This window comes from Bombina bombina, chromosome 6 (assembly GCF_027579735.1).
Source record: "Bombina bombina isolate aBomBom1 chromosome 6, aBomBom1.pri, whole genome shotgun sequence".
Taxonomy (NCBI): Eukaryota; Metazoa; Chordata; class Amphibia; order Anura; family Bombinatoridae; genus Bombina; species Bombina bombina.
Genome location: NC_069504.1, coordinates 1,041,743,129 through 1,041,765,139, shown reverse-complemented (window position 1 = coordinate 1,041,765,139; position 22,011 = coordinate 1,041,743,129). Strand labels below are relative to the sequence as shown.

The following is a 22,011-nucleotide window of genomic DNA, read 5'->3' as shown; positions in this document are numbered from 1 at the left end:
AAAGCTTTAGGACACGGATGAAGGGAGGGACAAAGCAGGTACCCTTAAACGGAAGGCACCACTGCCTTGTAGAACCTTTATCCCAAAAATAGCCTCCTAGAAGTATAGAATTTGTAAAATTTGGAAAAAGTATGAAGCTAAGACCAAGTCGCCGCCTTACAAATCTGTTCAACAGAAGCCTCATTTTTTAAAAACCCATGTGGAAGCGCCACTGGCTCTAGTAGAATGGCACAGTAATTCTTTCAGGAGGCTGCTGGCCAGCAGTCTCATAAGCCATACGGATGATGCTTTTCAGCCCAAAAAAGAAAGAGGTAGCAGTAGCCTTTTGACCTCTCCGCTTACCAGAATAGACAACAACAAGATGTTTGACGGAAATCTTTGGTTGGGCTTGTAGTTAGAACTTTAAAGCACGAACCCACATCAAGAGTGTGCAACAGACGTTCCTTCTTTGAAGAAGGATTAGGACACAGCGAAGGGAGACAACAAATTTCCTGATTGATATTCCTATTAGAAACAACCTTAGGAAGGAATCCAGGTTTGGTACGTAAAACCACCTTATCTGCATGGAAAACAAGATAAGGTGAGTCACACTGTCAAGCAGATAACTCAGAAACTCTTCGAGCCGAAGAGATAGCACTAACAACAAAACTTTCCAAGATAGAAGCTTAATATCTATGGAATGCATAGGTTCAAACGGAACCCCTTGAAGAACATTGAAGAACCAAGTTTAGGCTCCATGGCGGGAGCAAAGGTTTAAATACAGGCTTGATCCTGACCAAGGCCTGACTAAATGCTTGAACGACTGGAACATCTGCAGAACGTTGTGTAAAAGAATAGATAAAGGCAGATATTTGTCCCTTTAAGGGAACTAGGTTGATAATCCCTTCTCCAATCCTTTCTTCGGAGAAAGGACAAAATTCTAGGGAAACCTAATCTTTACTCCATGAGTAAACCCTTGGATTCACACCAATAAAGAGAAACCACGCTTTGATAGAATCAGGCATTCAATCTCCAAGCAGTCAGATGCAGAGAATTAGATTTGGATGCTTGAACGGACCTTGGATTTAGAAGGTCCTGCTCATTGGCAGAGTCCCCCGGTGGAACAGATGACATGTCCACCAGGTCTGCATACCATGTCCTGCGTGGCCACGCAGCGACTATCAGAATCACTGAAGCTCTCTCCTGCTTGATTCTGGCAACCAGACGTGGGAGGAAGGAGAAACGGGTGGAAATAACATAAGCCAGATTGAAGGACCAGGGCACTGCTAGAGCATCTATCAGTACCGCCTGGGGATCCCGGGACCTGGACCCGTAACGAGGAAGTTTGGCGTTCGTCGGGGACGCCATCAGATCCGATTCTGTGTGCCCCCATAGCCGAGGTCAGCTGGGCAAGATACCTCCGGATGGTGCTCCCACTCCCCCCGGATGAAAAGTCTGACGACTTAGGAAATCCGCCCTCCAGTTCTCTTACCCCTGTGATATGGATTGCTGAGAGGATGGCAAGAGTGATCCTCCGCCCATCGGATTATTTGGGTTACCTCCATTCTCGCTAGAGAACTCCGTGTTCTCCTTGAGGATTGATATAGGGCTACAGTCATGATGTTGTCCGACTGAAATCTGATGAATTTGGCCGCAGCTAGCTGAGGCCACGCCTGAAGCGCATTGAATATCGGCTCTCAGTTTTACAATGTTTATCCGGGAGAGAGATTCCTCCCAGAGACCATAAGCCCTGTGCTTTCAGCATACTAGCCTTTCCTCCAGTGATGTCTGAAATAAATTCTTTCACTGCAGGCCCGAATAGGGTCTTTCCTTTGAAAGGGATGTCAACATTTAGATTTGGATGACACATCTGCAGGACCGAGGACTTAAGCCATAACGCCCTGCGTGTTAAAATGGCAAAACCTGAATTCTTTGCGCTAATTTAGCCATTTGGAAAGCGGCATCTGAAATGGAAAGAATTAGCCAACTTAAGGGCCTAATTCTATCCCATAATATCTTCTAATGAGTCTCCACCTGGAGAGCCTCTTCTAGAGCCTCAAACCAGAAAAGCAGCTGCAGTAGTTACAGGAACAATGCAATGCAATAGGTTGGAGAAGAAAACCTTGATGAACAAAAATTTTCTTTAGGAGACCCTCTAATTTTTTTATCCATAGGATCTTTGAAAGCACAACTGTCTTCGTATAGGTATAGTTGTACCGTTAGCAAGAGTAGAAATAGCTCCCTCCACCTTAGGAACAGTCTGCCACGAGTCCTGTTTGGTCAGATATGGGGAAACAGTTTCTTAAAAACAGGAGGGGGAGCGAACGGGAGTACCCTGGGTCTATCCACTCCTTGGTAACCAATAGTCACAATCTCTGTAGGGACTGGAAAAACATCAGTGTAAACCAGGACACCTCTAAGTATCTGTCCATTTTTAACAACATTTCTCTGGGACCACTATAGGGTCACAATCCTCTAGAGTAGCTAATACCTCCTTGAGCAATAAGCGGAGGTGTTCAAGCTTAAATTTAAAGGCCGTCATATCAGAATCTGTCTGAGGGAGCGTCTTTCCTGAATCAGAAATCTCTCCCCTCAGATAACAAATCCCTTACCCCCTACTTCAGAACATTGTGAGGGTATATCGGATACGGCTACTAAAGCGTCAGACGGCTCTGCATTTGTTCTTAAACCCGAGCTGTCACGCTTTCCTTGTAAACCAGGCAGTTGTTAGAGAAAACCTCTGTGAGGGTTTTATTCATAACTGTGGCCATGTCTTGTAAAGTAAATGAATTAGACGCACTAGAGGTATTTGGCGTCACTTGTGCGGGCGTTACTGGTTGTGACACTTGGGGAGAGCTATATGCTAAACCTCATTTCCTTCTAACTGAGAATCATCTATTTTTAAGTGCTAAAATATGCTCTTTATAATTTATAGACATATCAGTGCAAGTGGGACACATTCTAAGAGGGGGTTCCACAATGGCTTCTAAACACATAGAACAAGGATTTTCCTTGGTGTCCGACATGTTAAACAGGCTAGTAATGTAACAAGCAAGCTTGGACAAACACTTTAATCAAAGTAAATAACACTTTAAACAAAAAACGGTACTGAACAAACTCTGCAAAACAGTGTAAAAAAGCAGTAAACACAACAAAAATTTTTACAGTAGCATCATAAAGCCTTAGTAACTATTGCACCACTATGCAAATAAACCATTAACCCCTCTAATGTAAAAACCGATTGAAAAAACGTCAAAACCGGTAAAATAACGTTCCAGCCCCTTGCCACAGCTCTGCTGTGGCGCCTACCTGCCCTTTAGGAACGATTTGTGGGGAGACCTCTTTACAGCCCTCAAATACAGCAGGAACCTCTGAAGAAGTAGCTGGATGTTTCTGAGGTAAAGAAACTGCGCAACAGAGGCACGAAAATAGGCCCCATCCCACCTCACTCGATGTTAAGGGGGCCTAAAAGAAACAAAACAGAGTGTTTCTTAAACTAGCCATGTGGGTCAATAACCCTTAAACAACGCCACAAAGACCCCTTAAAGTCCTCAAAAAACGTTATATTTGCAATTGAACCAAAACGTTTTTTCCTATTAGTGTCACCAGTAACTATGAGCCCTTTATGCAAGCTTGGATTCCTCTTTTACTGAATACAGCTTACCTTTCCATCATGGGGATATTTCCAGCCTTTTCTAGAAATAACACAGTCTGTCTAGAAAAAAAATAGACTGAACATACCTTAATGCAGTTTAGCCTGCAAACTGTTCCCCCAACTGAAGTTTTCCTGTACTCTTCAGCCCTTGTGAGAACAGCAGTGGATCTTAGTTACAAAATGCTAAGATAATCATCCTCCTTGCAGAAATCTTCATCCCTTTTCTGCCAGAGAGTAAATAGTACACACCGGTACCATTTAAAATAACAAACTTTTGCTTGAGAAAATATAAAACTAAAATTTTTGTCACCACGCTCACTTTGCCCTTCCTAGCAGTTAAGCAGGCAGAGAGAATGACTGGGGGGGTGGAGCTAAGGGAGGAGCTATATAGACAGCTCTGCTGTGGGTGCTCTCTCTGCCACTTCCTGTTGGGAAGGAGGAATATCCCACAAGTATGGCTGAATCCGTGGGACTCAATACATCTTACAAGAGAAAAAGCCCTACCCTACACTAAATTACAAATAGCCCTTAAAGGCCATTTGCAGAGCATTGCCCCAAGTAATCATCTTTTACCTGTAAAAAAAATTACAAATCCCCCCCAACATCAAAACCCACCACCCACACAACCAACCCTACTCTAAAACCCAACCAATACCCCCTTAAAAAAAACCTAACACTAACCCCTTGAAGTTCACCTTACCGGAGAAGTCTTCACCAACCGGGCCGAAGTCCTCAACGAATTCGGCAGAAGTGGTCCTCCAGACGGGCAGAAGTCAGCGAATAGGATTGAAGTTCTATGGTTGTTCCAATAGATTGCATCAGCAATCGGATTTTTTCTACCTTAATTCCGATTGGCTGATAGAATTCTATCAGCCAATCGGAATTGAAGGGACGCCATCTTGGATGACGTCACTTAAAGGTACCTTCATTCTTCAGTCGCAGTGGAAAGAAGAGGATGCTCCGCGTCGGATGTCGTGAAGATGGACCCGCTGCGCGCCGGATGGATGAAGATAGATGCCATCTGGATGAAGACTTCTGCCCGTCTGGAGGACCACTTCTGCCTGATTCATTGAGGACTTCGTCCCGGTTGGGTGAAGACTTCTCCCGGTAAGGTGATCTTTCAAGGGGTTAGGGTTAGGTTTTTTTAAGGGGGTATTGGGTGGGTTTTAGAGTAGGGTTGGGTTGTGTGGGTGGTGGGTTTTTATGTAGGAGGGGGGATTTGTAATTTTATTTACAGGTGAAAGAGCTGATTACTTTGGGGCAATGCCCCCGAAAAGGCCCTTTTAAGGGTTATTTGTAATTTAGTGTAGGTAGGGCTTTTTTATTTGGGGGGGGCTTTTTTATTTTGTTAGGGGGATTAGATTAGTGTAATTAGTTTAAAAATCTTGTAATTTTTTATTATTTTCTGTAATTTAGTGTTGGTTTTTTTTTGTACTTTAGCTAAATTTATTTAATTGTATTTATTTAGGGAATTAATTTAATTATAGTGTAGTGTTAGGTTTTATTTTACAGGTACTTTTGTATTTATTTTAGCTAGGTAGTTTATTAAATAGTTAATAACTATTTAGTAACTATTCTACCTAGTAAAATAAATACAAACTTGCCTGTAAAATAAAAATAAACCCTAAACTACATACAATGTAACTATTAGTTATATTGTAGCTATCTTAGGGTTTATTTTATAGTATTTAGTTTTAAATAGGAATAATTTAGTTAATTATAGTAATTTTATTTATATTATTTAAATTATATTTAAGTTAGGGTGGGTTAGGTTTAGGTTAGACTTAGGTTTAGGGGTTAATAAATTTAGAATAGTGGCGGCGACGTTGGGGGCGGCAGATTAGGTGTTAATAAATGTAGGGTAGGTGGTGGCGACGTTGGGGGCGGCAGATTAGGGGTTAATAAATGTAGGTAGGGTGCGGCGACGTTGGGGGGCGGCAGATTAGGGGTTTTAATAATATTTAACTAATGTTTGCGATGCGGGAGTGGCGGCGGTTTAGGGGTTAATATGTTTATTATAGTGGCGGCGAGCGTTGGGGGCGGCATATTAGGGGTTAAGAAGTGTAGTAGGTTGCGGCGACGTGGGGGCGGCATATTAGGGGTTAAATAAATATAATGGTAGGTGTCGGCGGTGTCCAGAGCGGCAGATTAGGGATTAATAATATAATGTAGGTTGCAAGCGATGTCGGGGGGCGGCAGATTAGGGGTAATAAGTGGTAAGATTAGGGGTGTTTAGACTCGGGGTTCATGTTAGGGTGTTAGGTGTAGACATAAATTTTATTTCCCCATAGGAAATCAATGGGCTGCGTTAATGAGCTTTACGCGGCTTTTTTGCAAGGCGTTAGACTTTTTTTTTCAGCCGGCTCTCCCCGTTTGATTCCTATGGGGAAATCGTGCACGAGCACATTACAACCAGCTCACCGCTAGCATAAGCAGCGCTGGTATTGGAGTGCGGTAAGGAGTAGAATTTTTGCTCAACGCTCACTTCTTGTAATACCAGCGCTGGTGGCTGTAAGTGAGCGGTGAGCATAAACTGCTCGTTAGGCACCGCATAGCCTCTAATGCAAAACTAGTAATCTAGTGTGAATTAAAGGGACAGTCCTTACTCCAGAATTGTTATTGTTTAAAAAGATAGATAATTCCTTTATTACCCCATACCCCCAGTTTGCATAACCAAACACTGGTTGTATTAATATACTTTTTACCTTCTCTGTGATTACCTTGTATCTAAGGGGCCCTCTGGGAAACTGTCTCCTTATTCAGTTCTTTTGACAGGGACTTGCATTTTAGCCAATCAATACTGAATCATTAATAACTCCACAGGAGGTAAGCACAATGGTTATCTATATGCACAAGCTGTGAAAACTGTCAAGAATGCAGAGATAAGAAGCTGCCTTCAAGGACTTAAAAATTAGCATATAGCCTACCTAGGTTTAGCTTTCAACAAAGAATAGCAAGCGAAAAAAGCTAATTTAATGATAAAAGTAAATTAGGAAAGTTGTTTAAAACTGGCATGCCCTATCTGAATCATGAAAGTTTAATTTTGGACTAGACTGTCCCTTTATGTGTGAATACCTGTCTGCCCGAAGAGTGAGGGTGTATCAGACTTCTGGGTCATAGCGAGATCCTACAAGCTTCAGGAGCTTCTTTCTGGAATGATCATCTAAATTCAGACTAGAAAAGTTTCACCTGAAAGTGAGAAAGTGTAGTTGTTATTAAGCAAATTAATAAGCATTATTATATAATACGCTATAAAGTACCTAACTGTAAAAGGAACAAAACACAAAAACAATTGTATGTATAACTAAAGTCAAAATTAAAGTTTCCTGATTCAGACAAGGCATACAATTTTTAAACAAAAAACTTCCCTAAACCCTCTACTTCCATTATCAAAATGTGAACATTATTTTTATATATAAACAATTTCTAATGCTCCCAGCTCTTACTAAGCATGTGCAAGAGTTCACAGTATATATGTATATGCCTTTTGTGATTGCTGAAGGTAGTCACATGATACAGGGGCAGGGAAATTTGTATTAACTCTGAAAATTGTCAGGAGAATTAATTCTACTGCCCATTTCAAATTCAAAGCAAGTGTAATTGCCATTGTCTGTGTATTTGTTGATATTCAATTCTATTGTATTTAGTAATCTTTGAAAAATTAACTGTTCACTAAAATAGCATTGTGTGCTCAAGCATCAGATTCATTCAGAAAGACATTACAGGTTAAGATACATCCACTGTAATAATGTTTCCTACCAAAGAGGCACTTATTCTCAGCTCCATGAATATTCTAGTTTTAAATCAACATTAAACAACTCTTGTTTGTGTTGCAAAAAATTGTGCTTTTTCCACGCTCCCTAGAACCTGGAAATGCTGCAAATCAAATAGCTGGCATTTTGCTTTTTGGCGCCTCTAGAAACCATGAGACAAGCACAATTTCAACACAAAAGAGAGTGTTTAATATCCATGATATTTTTTTAATGTATGTGTTTGACAATAACCATAAAAAAAAAAAATATTTTCTTCAAATTCCTCTGATACTTCAGTGTTTCTCCCCTGGACCTATTTAATAGGCACAACCACCCAGCTGATTTTACTGACAACCTGGCTAAAATTTAGGCCAATATTAACCTAAAATTAGCTAGTTTTTATTCAATTGATTTACATAAATTGTTTTTGTGGCAAACCTAGCCACTTCTGGGACTATAATGTAAGAAAGGTTGTCTATAGGCTGTATTGTGTGCTATATAGGATGTGACAGACCCTTCTGTCAGTACGGAAGGAGTTAACTGTGTTCAGCTTTAAGAAGCTATTGTGTACTGTCATTAAAGTTAGTGATAAACATTCCATTGTTTAATTCACATCTAGAGAGCAGACTCCTAGTGATAAGAAAAAGCCAAATGTGTCTTGTGTTTAAGTTGGTTATCTGCCTAAGTAAAGTAATGTACAACATTCTTTCAACCCCCCTTCTGGGCGGGGTCCACACCTGCATAAATACTGGGCATATGAGCCTTAATAAAGACATTCTGTTTAAAACCTGAAAACTGGCTGGGTTTTGTGAATTGCTGATTCCCTATGCAGGACATTGTTCATCTGGTGTTAACCCTTGGTATCCTGTTGGTAACGTTACAATTGGTGGCAAGCGACGGAATGAACCTTATCGCCCAGAAAGGCAAACTACACAAGCCAGTAACCTCAGGAAGAGGGGGGATTACTACAATACTGACTAAGATGGAAGGAGTACCAGGGACCGAAGTGAATGGAGATGTATTATTCTAAGCTAAAGAGACAAACGTTAAAGGAACTGCTAGAAGCCAGGGGAAAGATAGGCAGCAGCAAACCCAAGGCTATATTAATTGCCGAGCTGATGGAGGGAGACAGAGCTCGCAGCGCTACGCCTCCAGCAGCCATGGAGGAGACCCTATACCAGAGGGAAATGAGGACCAGGCTGGAATTTTTACCCCAACCTGTACCACGGGATATGCTATCCGTGGTAATGGCAGATGTGCAGGAGTACGTGATGGCACACAGTCCGCGGAATGCATCCTCCCGAGCAGAATCCCATTTTGGACGCACTCAGCAACCCAGGTAAGACCCAAAATTCCCATACCATGCATTTAAAATGTTTTGTGAGGAGAAGGATGAGATCGATGGGTATTTACAGGATTTTGAGAGACTGTGCGAGTTACATGATTTGGAGCAGTCCGTATGGGTGCCGGTGCTAGCAGGCAAGCTAGCCGGATAGGGCAGCGGAAGCGTATCGCACTGTACCCAGGGAGGACAGCAAGGATTACGCTAAAGTGAAGAGAGCGATCTTGGAAAGATATGCCATTACCCCAGAGGCTTACCGGCGCAAGTTTAGAGGCCTGCGCAAGCCAGAAAGAGATTCACATGCAGAGTGGGCCCACAAGCTGGATCAAGCATCTCAAGGGGTGGATACAGGCCAACCAAGCTACCACCATGGAAGAATTGCGACAACTGATGCTGTTGAGCAATTCTTTTAAACGGCTTGTCCCCAGAAGCCCCAAGAATGGGTGAGAGATCGAAAACCCCTCACCTTAACCGAAGCAGCCAGATTAGCAGACCAGCATTTTGATGCCAGGAGGCACCATGGACTACAGCCTAACACCCCCACAGCGGCACCTTTTCGCCCAGCCCCAGGGAATCCACCACCCCCTCACGATACAACGGACGGGGCGAATATACAATGCCACACCTGCAAGCAGTGGGGGACATATGGCACGTGAGTGCAACCAAAATCGGAGCAGACAAGCTTGGAACCAGGTCAGACAGAAACCTGGCCCCAAGGGCGGCTGCTCACCATTACCAAACGGAGCCAGCCGCTCATGAGTTGTTGAGCACCCAAGCCGAGGAACCCCCTGGGAATTCTGCATGAGGTGATGTCGGTCCAGGGACTTCGGGAGCTACTTTAACCCTGATAGCTCCCCATTTGGTGCCGGATACAGCACCCACTGGCGGATCCGTGGCAGTACGTGGGGCAGGGGGAGCAGTATACCGATTGCCCACTGCTAGAGTGGAGTACAGACCCCCAGTCACCCAAGCAAGTGCCAGTTACCAACCACCGGCACACCGCTATACCACAGGGCCTCCGGCCACGAACTACCCTCAGAGAGCCCGGTTTTCAATTCGCGGGGCTACTCACAACCTATTCGGTGCTTTGGATGTAAGCAACTAGGGCACAAAAGACAAGAGTGTCCCCTAAACGCAGCGAACCAAGCACAGTCCCTGGAGAAGACCCGCCGGCGGAATCCCACATAATCCTCAGCCTGCGGCCCGCTACGTAGAGGCGCCAGAATGCTGGGCAGCCTACATGAAGCCGACCCCGTGCAAGCTGCCCACAGGAATAACCGGCAACGGGTTTAAAGTGAATGGGAAGGAGGTCAGTGGTCTACGGGATACTGGTGCTACCATGACCTTGCTTCAAGAGAACTTGGTGTCTGAGAAACAGCACACTGGAGACACTGTGGCTGTGAGGGTAGCAGGGGGCACTGTGTTCCGCCTACCTGTTGCGCAGGGTACATTTGGATTGGGGAGTGGGCGCTAGACCTGTGAATGTGGGGGTCAAGAAGGACTTACCCTGCTGATGTTCTCCTTGGAAATGACTTGGCCCCCCTTGTTTCTGCCTATGCTCCCATGGGTCCCGCTGATGTTAACCCTGTGGACTACCCCAAGCCCCAGTCCCTTCGGGAAGAGGTACATTTTAACCGTGGTGGACTATGCCACTAGGTACCCCCAAGGCCCATTGCTTCTCTCCAACATCCATGCTGAGACGGTAGCTGAAGCCCTATTTGAGGAGCTACAACCTAGTTTGGTTTACTTACAAGTTTGCTGGTTACCTTTTATATTTTAATCAGGGCCCTCAAAAAGTTGCAGCCGTACCTGTGTGGACAACCTTTTTCCTTACTCACAGATCACAACCCGTTGGTGTGGCTGAACCGTGTGGCGGGGACAATGCCAGGCTGCTGCGCTGGAGTTTGGCGCTGCAGCCCTTCGACTTTACCATCCATTACCGGCCCAGGGAAACAAAACGGTAACGTCGACGGGTTGTCCAGAAAAACTGAACTTGAAAGTGATCTGTGGAGTACTTCCCCGGACATCCCCAAGCCGATCCGTTGGGATCAGACTGTGTATGCCGGCTTGGGTCTGGGGGAGCATTGTGGCAAAACCTATTTGGACAACTGGAACTAGTGTTTTTTCTTTTTTTTTTAACACTGACAGAGTTCGACGTTGACAACAACATCATCCGTCACATATGTACATGTCATGCTAAAATGACAGAGGGAGACAAAAAAGATAGAGAGATAAAAAATGCACCTAGCATTTTAAAAGCAAGCATCTGGACACATTGTTGGATTTTATGAACATACTGGAAAGCACGAATTGGACAAGACACACGCGGTTTGTAAAGCCTGTCACACAAAAATTAAATACCTAGGGAATACTACTACTTGAGAAATCACGTTTAGACGTTTTCACTCTGAGATGCTAACCCCTGCCGCCAGTGCCATCTGCCAAGGAAATAACAAGACTAGCTGAAGCTCATCAGCCAAGAATTGATGCAATGCTGTCAACTTTGCCACCCAACTCTGAAAAAGGGAAGAGAATAACCAAAGCTGTGGCAACTTTCATAGCGAAGGACCTACGGCCTTACTCTGTTGTGGGGAAAACCTTGGGTTTCGCAACCTGTTGAAGACACTAGAGCCACGTTATAAGATCCCGTCACGCAATCACTTAACAGAGAAACGTTATACCTGCACTCTACCACGAAACAAAAGCTCAGGTAAATTGCATCAATGAGCCAAGCCAGTCGAGTCGCAATAACGTGTGATTCATGGACTTCAGTCACGACGGAGTCTTATGTAACAGTAACTGCACATTACGTTAGCTAGGACTGGAAGATCTTGTCGCATGTGCTGCAAACGAGAGCAGTTTATGAGTCTCACACGGGTTCTCATCTGGCAGAGCTACTGTCTCGTGTCGTGGAAGAATGGCAGCTGTCCGATAAATCTGTAGTGCTTGTGACCGACAATGCGTTCGAACATGATGTTGCTGCTCAAGTTGGAAAATTCCCTCATGTAAAAATGCCTTCGCCATACACTGAATCTCGCATCCCAGCGGGCGCTGAAGTGGCCACGCTCTCCAGGCTTTTAGGCAGAGTGCGACGAATATCAACATTTTTTCAACCGCAGCACTACAGCAAACCACTGTCTGAAAGAAAAACAGAAATGTCTTGGCCTGAAGAATCATAAGCTGATAACTGATGTGACAACAAGGTGGAACAGCTCATATGACATGTCGAGAGGTTCCTAGAACAGCAACCTGCAATCTGTGCCACATTGTTGTCTCCAGAAGTCAGAAAAAGTGATGTCAGATCTCTGCACTCTCAACGAAAACAATGTGTCAAATGCAGAGGATGCTGTGAGTGCATTAAAGCCAATGAAAGATGCAACCACACTGATGTCAGAAGAGCGCAATCCAACTGTTTCTCTCATTGCCCCTCTAAATGCACAACTGCTCCAGAACATGACAGACACCATGGGAGACACACCCATGATCCATGAGATCAAGAATGCCATCAAAACAGATCTCCTGAAGAGGGACAGCAGTGAGGCAGAGAAGAAGATACTTTATACAGCCTCTGCCCTGGATCCTCGTTTTAAGGGACTGCCTTTTATTCTCACAGAGGAGGAGAGATTGGAGATATACAGAGGAGTGACTGAGGAGGGCTGCATCCTTGGAGGTAATTTTAATTGCATCATGTTTCTTGAAAAATGTATAAATTGAAAACAAACATAAAACATACCATCCATCCATACAAAATAGACTTAGCTAGCAGTAGCTTGATTAGTAGATAGTTAATGAGTACAAGGTTTATTATATAAGTCAGTTTGAAAACGCCACAGTCAGTCAACTTTCCTCCTCCTCCGTCCACTCCCGAGTCCTTCCTAATAGATGTGAGCTGTTGCATGCATTTATTTATGCATTACTGTCTCTCTGAGCACACACATAGCATTAGCTGGCTGGCTGCTCGAGGTAATAATGAATGCTATTTTTTCTATTCTTTTGTTCAAACACAGATTGAGTGTAGTAGTACAGTTACATCTAGGAGGACAAACGTGGATGAAGTGGCCACTGCCTGAGGGAAAAGAAACTCTGGAAGAAGAATCACCCATCGAGGAGGATAACCCTTCTCCTCCCAAAAGAAAGTCCACATCGCTGCTCATGACTTTGCTGGGACAGTCTTTCACTGACACTGAAGGTACAATAGAACCCAAGACCCCCTATGCAAGGCTGAAGAGGAAATAGAGAAATATTGTAAAGCCCCATCTCTGCCTCTCACTGAAGACCCTTTGAAATGGTGGCATGTACATGAGGTCATATTTCCCCCTCCTCTCTCATTTGTCAAAGCGATACTTGTGTATCCCAGGTACAAGCGTGTCTGCAGAGCGGGTTTTCTCCACTGCAGGAGATGTGGTAACGGCAAAAAAGAAGCACCCTCAAACCAGAGCATGTGGATCAACTAGTGTTCTTACAGAAAAACCTACATATTCCATAATTCTGAGTAGTGATTCAGGTTTATAATATTAATATTTAATGTTTTTTGGCACATCCAGAAGAATGTGCTGTGTGCCCCACTGCCCAGTGCAGACTTACTGTTAAGTTATTTTATATTTGTTACTGTTATATAGCTTATAGCTTTTTGAAAAATGAAGCTTAAAACCTTGAGTAAATCTTTGTTGGATCACAAAATATACTAGTACACTACACGACACGACCGACCACGTCACTCTGTCACAGTCACACACACACAAACAATACAAAAGAAACAACACACAACTGCACACACCTCATGTGTGCGTGTCAGTGTCACCCTTCACCATGATTCACTCTTTTTATGATGTGTGGTTTTTTTGGTATTGTTTGACTGTGTGTGACTGTGACTGTGTGTGTGTGTTGTGTAACAATATATTTGTGATCCCATAAAGATAATCAAAGTTAGTAAATCTAGTAGTTCAATGCTACTTGTTGTATAATGTCTATTACTACTTCTAGTGTTACTGTGATGTTTGCCAATCAGGAAGTGCTCTGTTTTGTACATGTTGTGCTATTGTTTACAGCACACCCCTGTATTGTTTGCAATGCAGTGAGTGCATAGTGCATAAGGGATTATTAATATTATTATTCACACTAAAAATTGTCTATTTTAAATAGACCCTTTAAGAAAGATATCATATGTTTTTATTTATGATCCCAATCCCAAATGCCATCCCACTCCCAGGCAGATCTGTAGGGGTTAACCTAATATAACCAACCAGTTAAGTTAACAATAACAATGTGTACTGTGTACTGTCTAACTGTCTTTATGAGTGTGTGAGTGTGACTGTGAGTGAGTGAGTGCCAGTTTGAAAAGTTTGTATGTATCTATCTATGAGTGTGTGTGAGATGAGTGTATTAACTGCCTTTGAATGTTTTTGTTTGTATGTGATTGTGTGTCTGTCCCAGTGTCTAAGTGTCTATGAGTGTGAGTGTGACTGTGGATGACTGGCTGTGGTGCCTTTGAATGTTTTTGTTTGTGTGTGTGTCCCACTGTGTCTCTAGTGTCTGAGTGTCTAGTGAGTGTGACTGTCAGTGTCTAACTGTCAGTGTCTATGAGTGCACTATGCAGAGAGTGAGACTGAAGCCAAACCACTATAGGGGAAGGAAAAGCCTTGAGTAAACCTTGAGTAAATCTTTATTGGATCACAAATATACTGTACACTACAGACAGTACAGCACACACAGCGCCACACACAACAGCACAATACAAAAATAAAGCACACACACCTCAGGTGAGTGGCGTGCCACCCTTTCTTCACCATGATTTACTCCTTGATGTCTGTGTCCTTTTTTATGTATTGTTTGTTTTGTGTGTGACTGCTGTGTACTGTTCAGTGACAGACTCAGTCACTGTTCAGGTTGTGTGTAGTACTGCTTTAACAGTAACTAATAACTAATTATATTTGTGATCCCATAAAGATAATATAATCATCAAGAAGAAACTACTAGTTAGTTATAGTAGTTCAGTTCAATGCTACTTGTTTTAAATGTCTCTCTCTCTAGTACTATTGTAAGTCTGTAACTGTGTAAACTAATTGTATATGTCACAATCACGTGTGTTGTGTGCACACTCTGTGCTGTGTGTTGTGTTCCAGATTCTTCACGTGATGTTTGTTTGCCACAAATTGACAGTCATGAAGGCACAGTGGACTGCACCTGTAATTTTGTACCTATAAGGGATTTATGTTTTGTTTTCGGAGGACAATTTTCACACAAATAAAGTATTATGGTGGTAACTTAAGCTTAACCTATCTATTTTGGTTTTAATTTAATGTCTATTATTATATTATTATTAGTACTAAGTAAGTAAAGAAATTAAATTAAAACCAACATAGATAGGTTAGACATTTATTTGTTGTTCATGTTTCTTTACAAGTGTATAGTGTACTTACTTTACTATATATAATATATACATTTAAATATTTTCTTTTATTGAAGAAGTACACTGTGAGCACTGCACTTTTTACACTACGTTCGTACTCTGTAACTACAGTTTGATGCCATAATATTGTTTCCAAACCAATACAACAATTGCCATTTAGTATTTACTGTTCTATAAACTGTTGTTGTCTGCTGTGTTCAGACTTTGCCACAGGAAGAGTGTCCTTTTTTGAGCTAATAAAATAAAAAAAGAGTTTATTTCAATACTTTGACTGCTTGAATTTTTTTTTCTGAAAATTTTAAAAATTGGGCAGAAATAGTGCAGTAATAGTGATGCATCGCGATGCATCGTAGAATCGAATCGTATCGAATCGTTACGATGATAATCGTAATCGAATCGAATGACAGGTGAAGATGCGCAGCTCTAATAAATATATATATATATATATATATATATATATATATATATATATACATACATACATACATACACACACACACACATATACATACACATATATATATATATACACACACATACACAAATACATATTTAAAAAAACAGTAGTAAAAAGTCATAAAGCAGTGCTAAAATAATATAATCGTATATTTAAACTTTTTATAGGTTTTCCAAGAACAGATTAATCAACCAACTTTGATGCATAGTTTAAATACACATTTTCAAAGTTTTATTATATTAGAAACAGAGAGAAAACATAATTTTGGAATGTTTAAAGGGACATTATACACTCATTTTTTCTTTGCATAAATGTTTTGTAGATGATCTATTTATGTAGCCCATAAAGTTGTTTTTTTAGTTTTTAATGTATAGTTTTGCTTTTTTTTAAAAAATTAACATTGCTCTGATTTTCAGACTCCTAACCAAGCCCCAAAAGTTTATGAGAATACTGTCAGCTACCTACTCCAGCTTGCTCCTGTTTGTGTAAAGGGTCTTTTCATATGCAAAAGAAGGGGGAGTGTCTTATTTCCCACTTGCATTGGGCTTTCCAGCTACCTTTTCAACAGAGCTAAACTGAGAGCTTCTAAGTAAGTTTTTATCTGTGCATCTTATTCTTTATAGTAGTGTCTATTACATGCAGTTATATGAAAATAAGTGTATACTGTCCCTTTAATGTGTATCTTAAAATACAGGGTTAAAAAAAAAAATGTAGATCACTATGTACTAAAAAAAATGCATTATATATATATATATATATATATAAAAAAAACAGACCCTTACACATTTTGGCAGGTCGTTCTCTACTTACTATGTCCCTTGAATTGTGAAGGCCTTTTGTTGATAACACGCTACAGCACACCATACATAACAGTAGCTTAGCATGCTGCTGCTGCTGCTGCTGCTGCTCTCGAAAATAGATCAAACTTACCTGCAGGGTCACCACTCGTGCTTTTGGGTTACGTAGGGAGGGCCCAGCTAAGACATAGTCTACAGACTGAAACTCAATAGGAAAATGCTTTTCACATTCTGCATCGCTAGAAAGAGCTGATGGCCACGGGGTGCAGAATTCTGAAAGAAGAGAGAGACTCTTCTACACATGGTGTAACTGTAATGCATCTCAAAGCACAGCAAAGCTATAGCTAAAGCTAAATAAGTATATATGTTGTTGCAATAATTCAAAAACAGCTATTGTTTCAAACAGGAAGTCATGATATACAAATAGAATTATGCAGAGATACTGATATACAGGTGGCCCTCGTTTTACAACGGTTCAATTTACACCGTTTCAGAATAACAACCTTTTCTTTCCAGTCATGTGACTGCTATTGAAAGCATTGAGAAGCAGTGAATTTATTAAAATAGCCAGTAAGTGGAGCTGTCCGCTTGTGTTGCAGCAAAGCCAAGCAAGCTGAAATTAATCAGTTTAACCAGATCTGAGCTATCGAGCAGATTTCAAAGGAACAAGATCTTCCTTACTATAAATCAGTCCAGATTGAAATGCATAGAAAGAACTGTTTGAAGAAAAAGTGAAGTCTGCATTGTGTGATAATTTTTTAAGGTTTATAATGCTGTTTAGCATTTAAAGTCTTCATTTCAAAGCTTTAAAAATAATGTATTAGGCGTTACTTATGATAATTTTGAGAGGGGCCTGGAACCTATCTCCCTCACTTCCCATTGACTTACATTATAAACTGGGTTTCAATTTACAACGGTTTCGATTTACAACCATTCCTTCTGGAACCTAACCCCGGCGTAAACTGAGGGCTACCTGTATTGATATATAAATGTACTACCACTCCATAAAGAGAGCATAAAAGAGTCAATTTAATAGGCTGCATAGTTAATCTACTGCTAAAGAGATATTTGTAGCAACTATTAGGCACAAAGAAACTGTGCAACATCATACTGGATTACTCATATAAATTTCACATATACTGTACACATCTTATATAACTAGAATTCTAACCAAGCTAACTAGTTTATTTTGTGCCCTTACCACGTAGTGCAGAGCAGTGCTGTTTAATAGCAACAGGCGTTAGGTGCAGGAAGTTGGGAATCTAAAAAATGAAATTGGAAGATAACTGAAATTATACCGCAGAACAGTTGTTTTCATTTACTGGCTTTTAAGAAGGTAACAGACTCATTCATTAAAGAGATTAATTTGCCTGCTAATGCACAACATAAATGTAGCTAAACATTTGCAATGTAGTCCGTTTTCTAGGGGGGGAGTAGATACTGATTTATTAACACTTCATAACATGTACATAAAGTGTGACATTAATTGCCAAGCTGAGGTGTGTATACTGCAAGGCCTTGCAACATGGGACTGCTCTGATCACAAATAAACCCACACATGCGGGAAAGATCTGGGGCTCAATACAGGTGCTAAGAACATCAGCTTGCACAAGAGGTTATACACTGGATAAAAAGAGAAACTGATAAAACTACCACCATATATTTAACACAAGCATCATAAATGCCATCTATGGGTGGGTTTGCATGGCTCATGAATTATATCCCTTGCATTGTTAAAAGCATTTTAATAATACCTTGTTTAAAATGGCTTTCGAAAAACTAATTTTGTACATCTGCCTTTATATGATCTTTTGAATAATCTAAATAGTTCCCATAAAATACACATTTAATGAGTAAAAAAAATAACCAATTTTCTTGTTACCATGTATTACCTTGACAAGCTCCAGGTTCCCAGTCTTATCTGGGGCTACTCCATTCCTCACAGGATATCCCATACGCACTGGAAGTGGCACTGCCGATGGCTTAAATGCTGCCGCACAGGGATACACACTAGTCCAGTCCTGGTCGGGAGCATCTTCTCTGTCCTGGGAGCTGATACCTATTTGATAATTAAAGACAGTCTACTATCTCACAACTGTATTATAAGCTGCTTACAATTCATATAATGAACCAGACAAGTGTTTCTCTACCCTGTTATAAAGGTTTACTAAAAGACCAGGGGTTGAGGATTTCCCCATTTGCACTTTGGTGACTCAATCAAGATAACCAAGTAAAAACACCTTTCCTAGGGTAGAAGTATTGTCAAATTAGGATTGGTACATCCATAGAAGGATGTAACAGGCCCAATACTGAATCTAGTTCTTCTTTACCATAAATATTTCAAAACCCCTCTTCCCAAACATTAAATCTTATTTAAAATTGTGTATGAGTGTATGCAAAGTGTAGAAAGAGTCTGTTGATCTACAAGTTTAGCAGATATATTCAGTATAAAATGGGCTCATACAAAGTATGAACTCATTCCCCCCCTTAATTCCTAAAAGGAACATGGAAGTCAATTGTAAACTGTTATGATTCGGATAGACTTTTCCATTTTCTTCTATTATCAAATTGAATTTTGCTGTGACAAGTATAGTGTGTATAGTAATGTAGGCTTACATATGAAAATTCAATATAAATAAAATTATTGGATTCAGTGAAAAAAAAAAAAAAAAAAATATATATATATATATATATATATATATATATATATATATATATATATATATATATATATATATATATATATAAAAGTCCAAACAGATCGCACTCCAGATCTCCAATGTCAACAACCCAGGGTGCAGCAAAACAAAGTATAGAAAGCAGTGTAAAGAGTGCACTCCAATAGGAAACTTTTTTCTCAATCCTTCACTTTATTTGTGAACGTTTTCGGACCATACGGTTCGTCCTCATACAAATAAAGTGAAGGATTGAGAAAAAAGTTTCCTATTGGAGTGCGCTCTTTACACTGATATATATGTGTAAACATGTTAAAGGTGTTTGTTTTTTTTACATACCTCTCTTTTGTACTTGTTCTTTTGTACAGCACGATTATCATTGGGCACTGATACTGTAAAGATGCATATAATAAAATAATAATCAGCACAACAGTGGATGCCAGCTATAGAAGTAATGCAACACTATTAAATTAAAGTGATAGGAAAGAAAACTAAACTTGCACAATTCAAATAGAACATGTTATTTTAGACACTTTTAAATTCACTTCTATTTTCAAATGTGCTTTGTTTTCTTGGTATCCCTTGTTGAAAAAGAATATGCACATACCTGCACACATTTGTCTTTTGTGATTGGCTAACTAGATGTGCTCAGCTACCTGCCAGTAGTGCAATACTCTTCCTTCAGCAAAGGATAACAGGATGAAGCACATTTGACTATAGAAGTAAAATGGAAAATTGTTTGTAATTGTATGTTCTATCCAAATCCTGAAAGAAAATGTGGGGGTTTCCTGTCTATTTAAGCCCATTATTAAAATAAGACAATTATGTACACAACAGATTGATAGGGCCCCTGTTAATTGCCAACTGACATTGATCACATTAGGTAAAGACAGTGAGACTCATTATCTAATAATATATGTATTCTGTTCCTTATAACGTGAATGGAACACAGCCTTCATAAGGACAAATGATTTGTAAGTTTGTTGCTGATATGAGGTTTTATTGCGACACACAATTTGATCAGTATCTTATTTGTAAGTGTGACAAAGCTTATATATATTGTTATCTAGACTAGAGGACAGACCCCATATAGTGTCACACGTTCAATCATACATACTTATGTACTCATATGAATACAAAGTAGCGGTTTTAAACGACAACTTCAGAAATAACATGAAAAATGTACACACACTTTACTCTGACAGCTAGAGATGAAGATGACATATTTGCTAAACCACGCACCGCATTATGTACCGTATTTAATATATTGATTAATAAATATCAACCTGCCCCTCCTTGAACGGATAATCCGAGTCCTGTACTGTACCAGGGTCCCCTAGCCGAAATGGGGACCCCGGAGACCCTAAAAGTCAAGCACAGTCGAGTCAGCATGGAGGCCGCCATCTTGTATGATTTCTACGGAGCACCACGAGTGACAAAACTGGTCAAATACAGGAGCAGAAACTAATAATAAAAAAGGGCGCTTACATTGAGTGAAATGAGCGAGTTGCTTCACCAAGGGAGGCGGTCTACACAGAAACGTACAGTGAGTGCTTTTTTATTCCTCCAGATTCCAGAAGAACAAGTTTAGCGTGGTCGTGCAACGTCTCTTCAAACCATATTACCAATAATCTAAAAGATACTTATATATTTCACACAAATATATATCCTTACAATATGTGTTTCAGAGCATTGCAAATGTACATTCACCCAAAAAACTATGGTTTACATATGTGTACCCCTAACTATAAAACATAAAATAATTACTGATTTAAAAGCAAGTATCATCAGTATTAAAGTGCAAGTATCCCACATCCCACAGCACTTTAAAACAAAGTAATGGGTGTGGGTAAAAGCCGGATCTTGCCAGATCCATGCCTAATTTAGACAAATACACACAAATGTAATTGTTTTCCATACAAACACATCCAGACACTTCTAGATCCAACAACATTTTACTGCAAAACATTTGGGTCCTTTCAGAACCAGCACTTTTTTTTTACAGAAAAACAGCCTGATCCTGTCGGATCCATGCCTAATTTAGACAAATACACACAAATTTAATTGTTTTCCACACAAACACATCCAGACACTACTGGATCCATCAACATTTTACTCAAAAACATCTGGGTCCTTTCAGAACCAACAGTTTTTTTTACAGAAAAACAGCCGGATCCATGCCTAATTTAAACAGATACACACAAATTTAAGTGTTTTCTCCACAAACACATCCAGACACTTCTGTATCCATCAACATTTTACTCAAAAACATCTGGTTGCTTTCAGAACCAACACTTTTTTTTACAGAAAAACAGCCAGATCCATGTCTAATTTAGATAGATACACACAAATTTAATTGTTTTCCACACAAACACATCCAGACACTTCTGGATCCATAAATATTTTACACAAAAACGTTTGGGTCCTTTCAGAACCAACACTTCTTTTCAGAAAAACAGACAGATCCTGCCGGATCCATGCCTAATTTAGACAGATATACACAAATGTAAGTGTGTTTCACACAAACATATCCAGACACTTCTGTATCATTCAATATTTTACACCAAAACATCTGTGTCCTTTTAGAACCAACACTTTTTTTTGCTTCAAAACAGCCGTATCCTGCCAGATTAATGTCTAATTTAGACAGAAATCTTTAAATTTAAATATTTTCTATACAAACACTTCCAGACACTTCTGGATCCAATAATATTTTGCACAAAAACATCTGCGTCCTTTCAGAACCAACACTTTTTTACAGAAAAACCGCCGGATCCTACCGGATCCATGCCTAATTTAGGTAGATATACACAAATGTGTTTTCCACACAAATACATCCAGAAACATGTGGATCCAGCAATATTTTACAATAAAACATCTGGTCCTTTTAAGAACCAACACTTTTTTACACAAAAACAGCCAGATCCTGCCGGATCCATGTCTAA

General features: G+C 40.4%; 1 protein-coding gene across 1 annotated transcript in view; it reads right to left on the bottom strand.

Moving 5' to 3' along the window:
• Nucleotides 1–20,501, bottom strand: part of MRPS35 (mitochondrial ribosomal protein S35) — a 41,017-nt gene extending 20,516 nt beyond the window's left edge. Inside the window, 8 exon segments of the mRNA XM_053718800.1 lie at nt 6,710–6,808; nt 7,825–7,834; nt 16,521–16,664; nt 17,593–17,653; nt 18,284–18,423; nt 18,426–18,450; nt 19,406–19,458; nt 20,353–20,501. Coding sequence (XP_053574775.1) covers nt 6,710–6,808; nt 7,825–7,834; nt 16,521–16,664; nt 17,593–17,653; nt 18,284–18,423; nt 18,426–18,450; nt 19,406–19,458; nt 20,353–20,470 — 650 coding nt within the window. The 5' untranslated portion in view covers nt 20,471–20,501.
• Between the last annotated feature and the right edge of the window lie 1,510 nt (nt 20,502–22,011).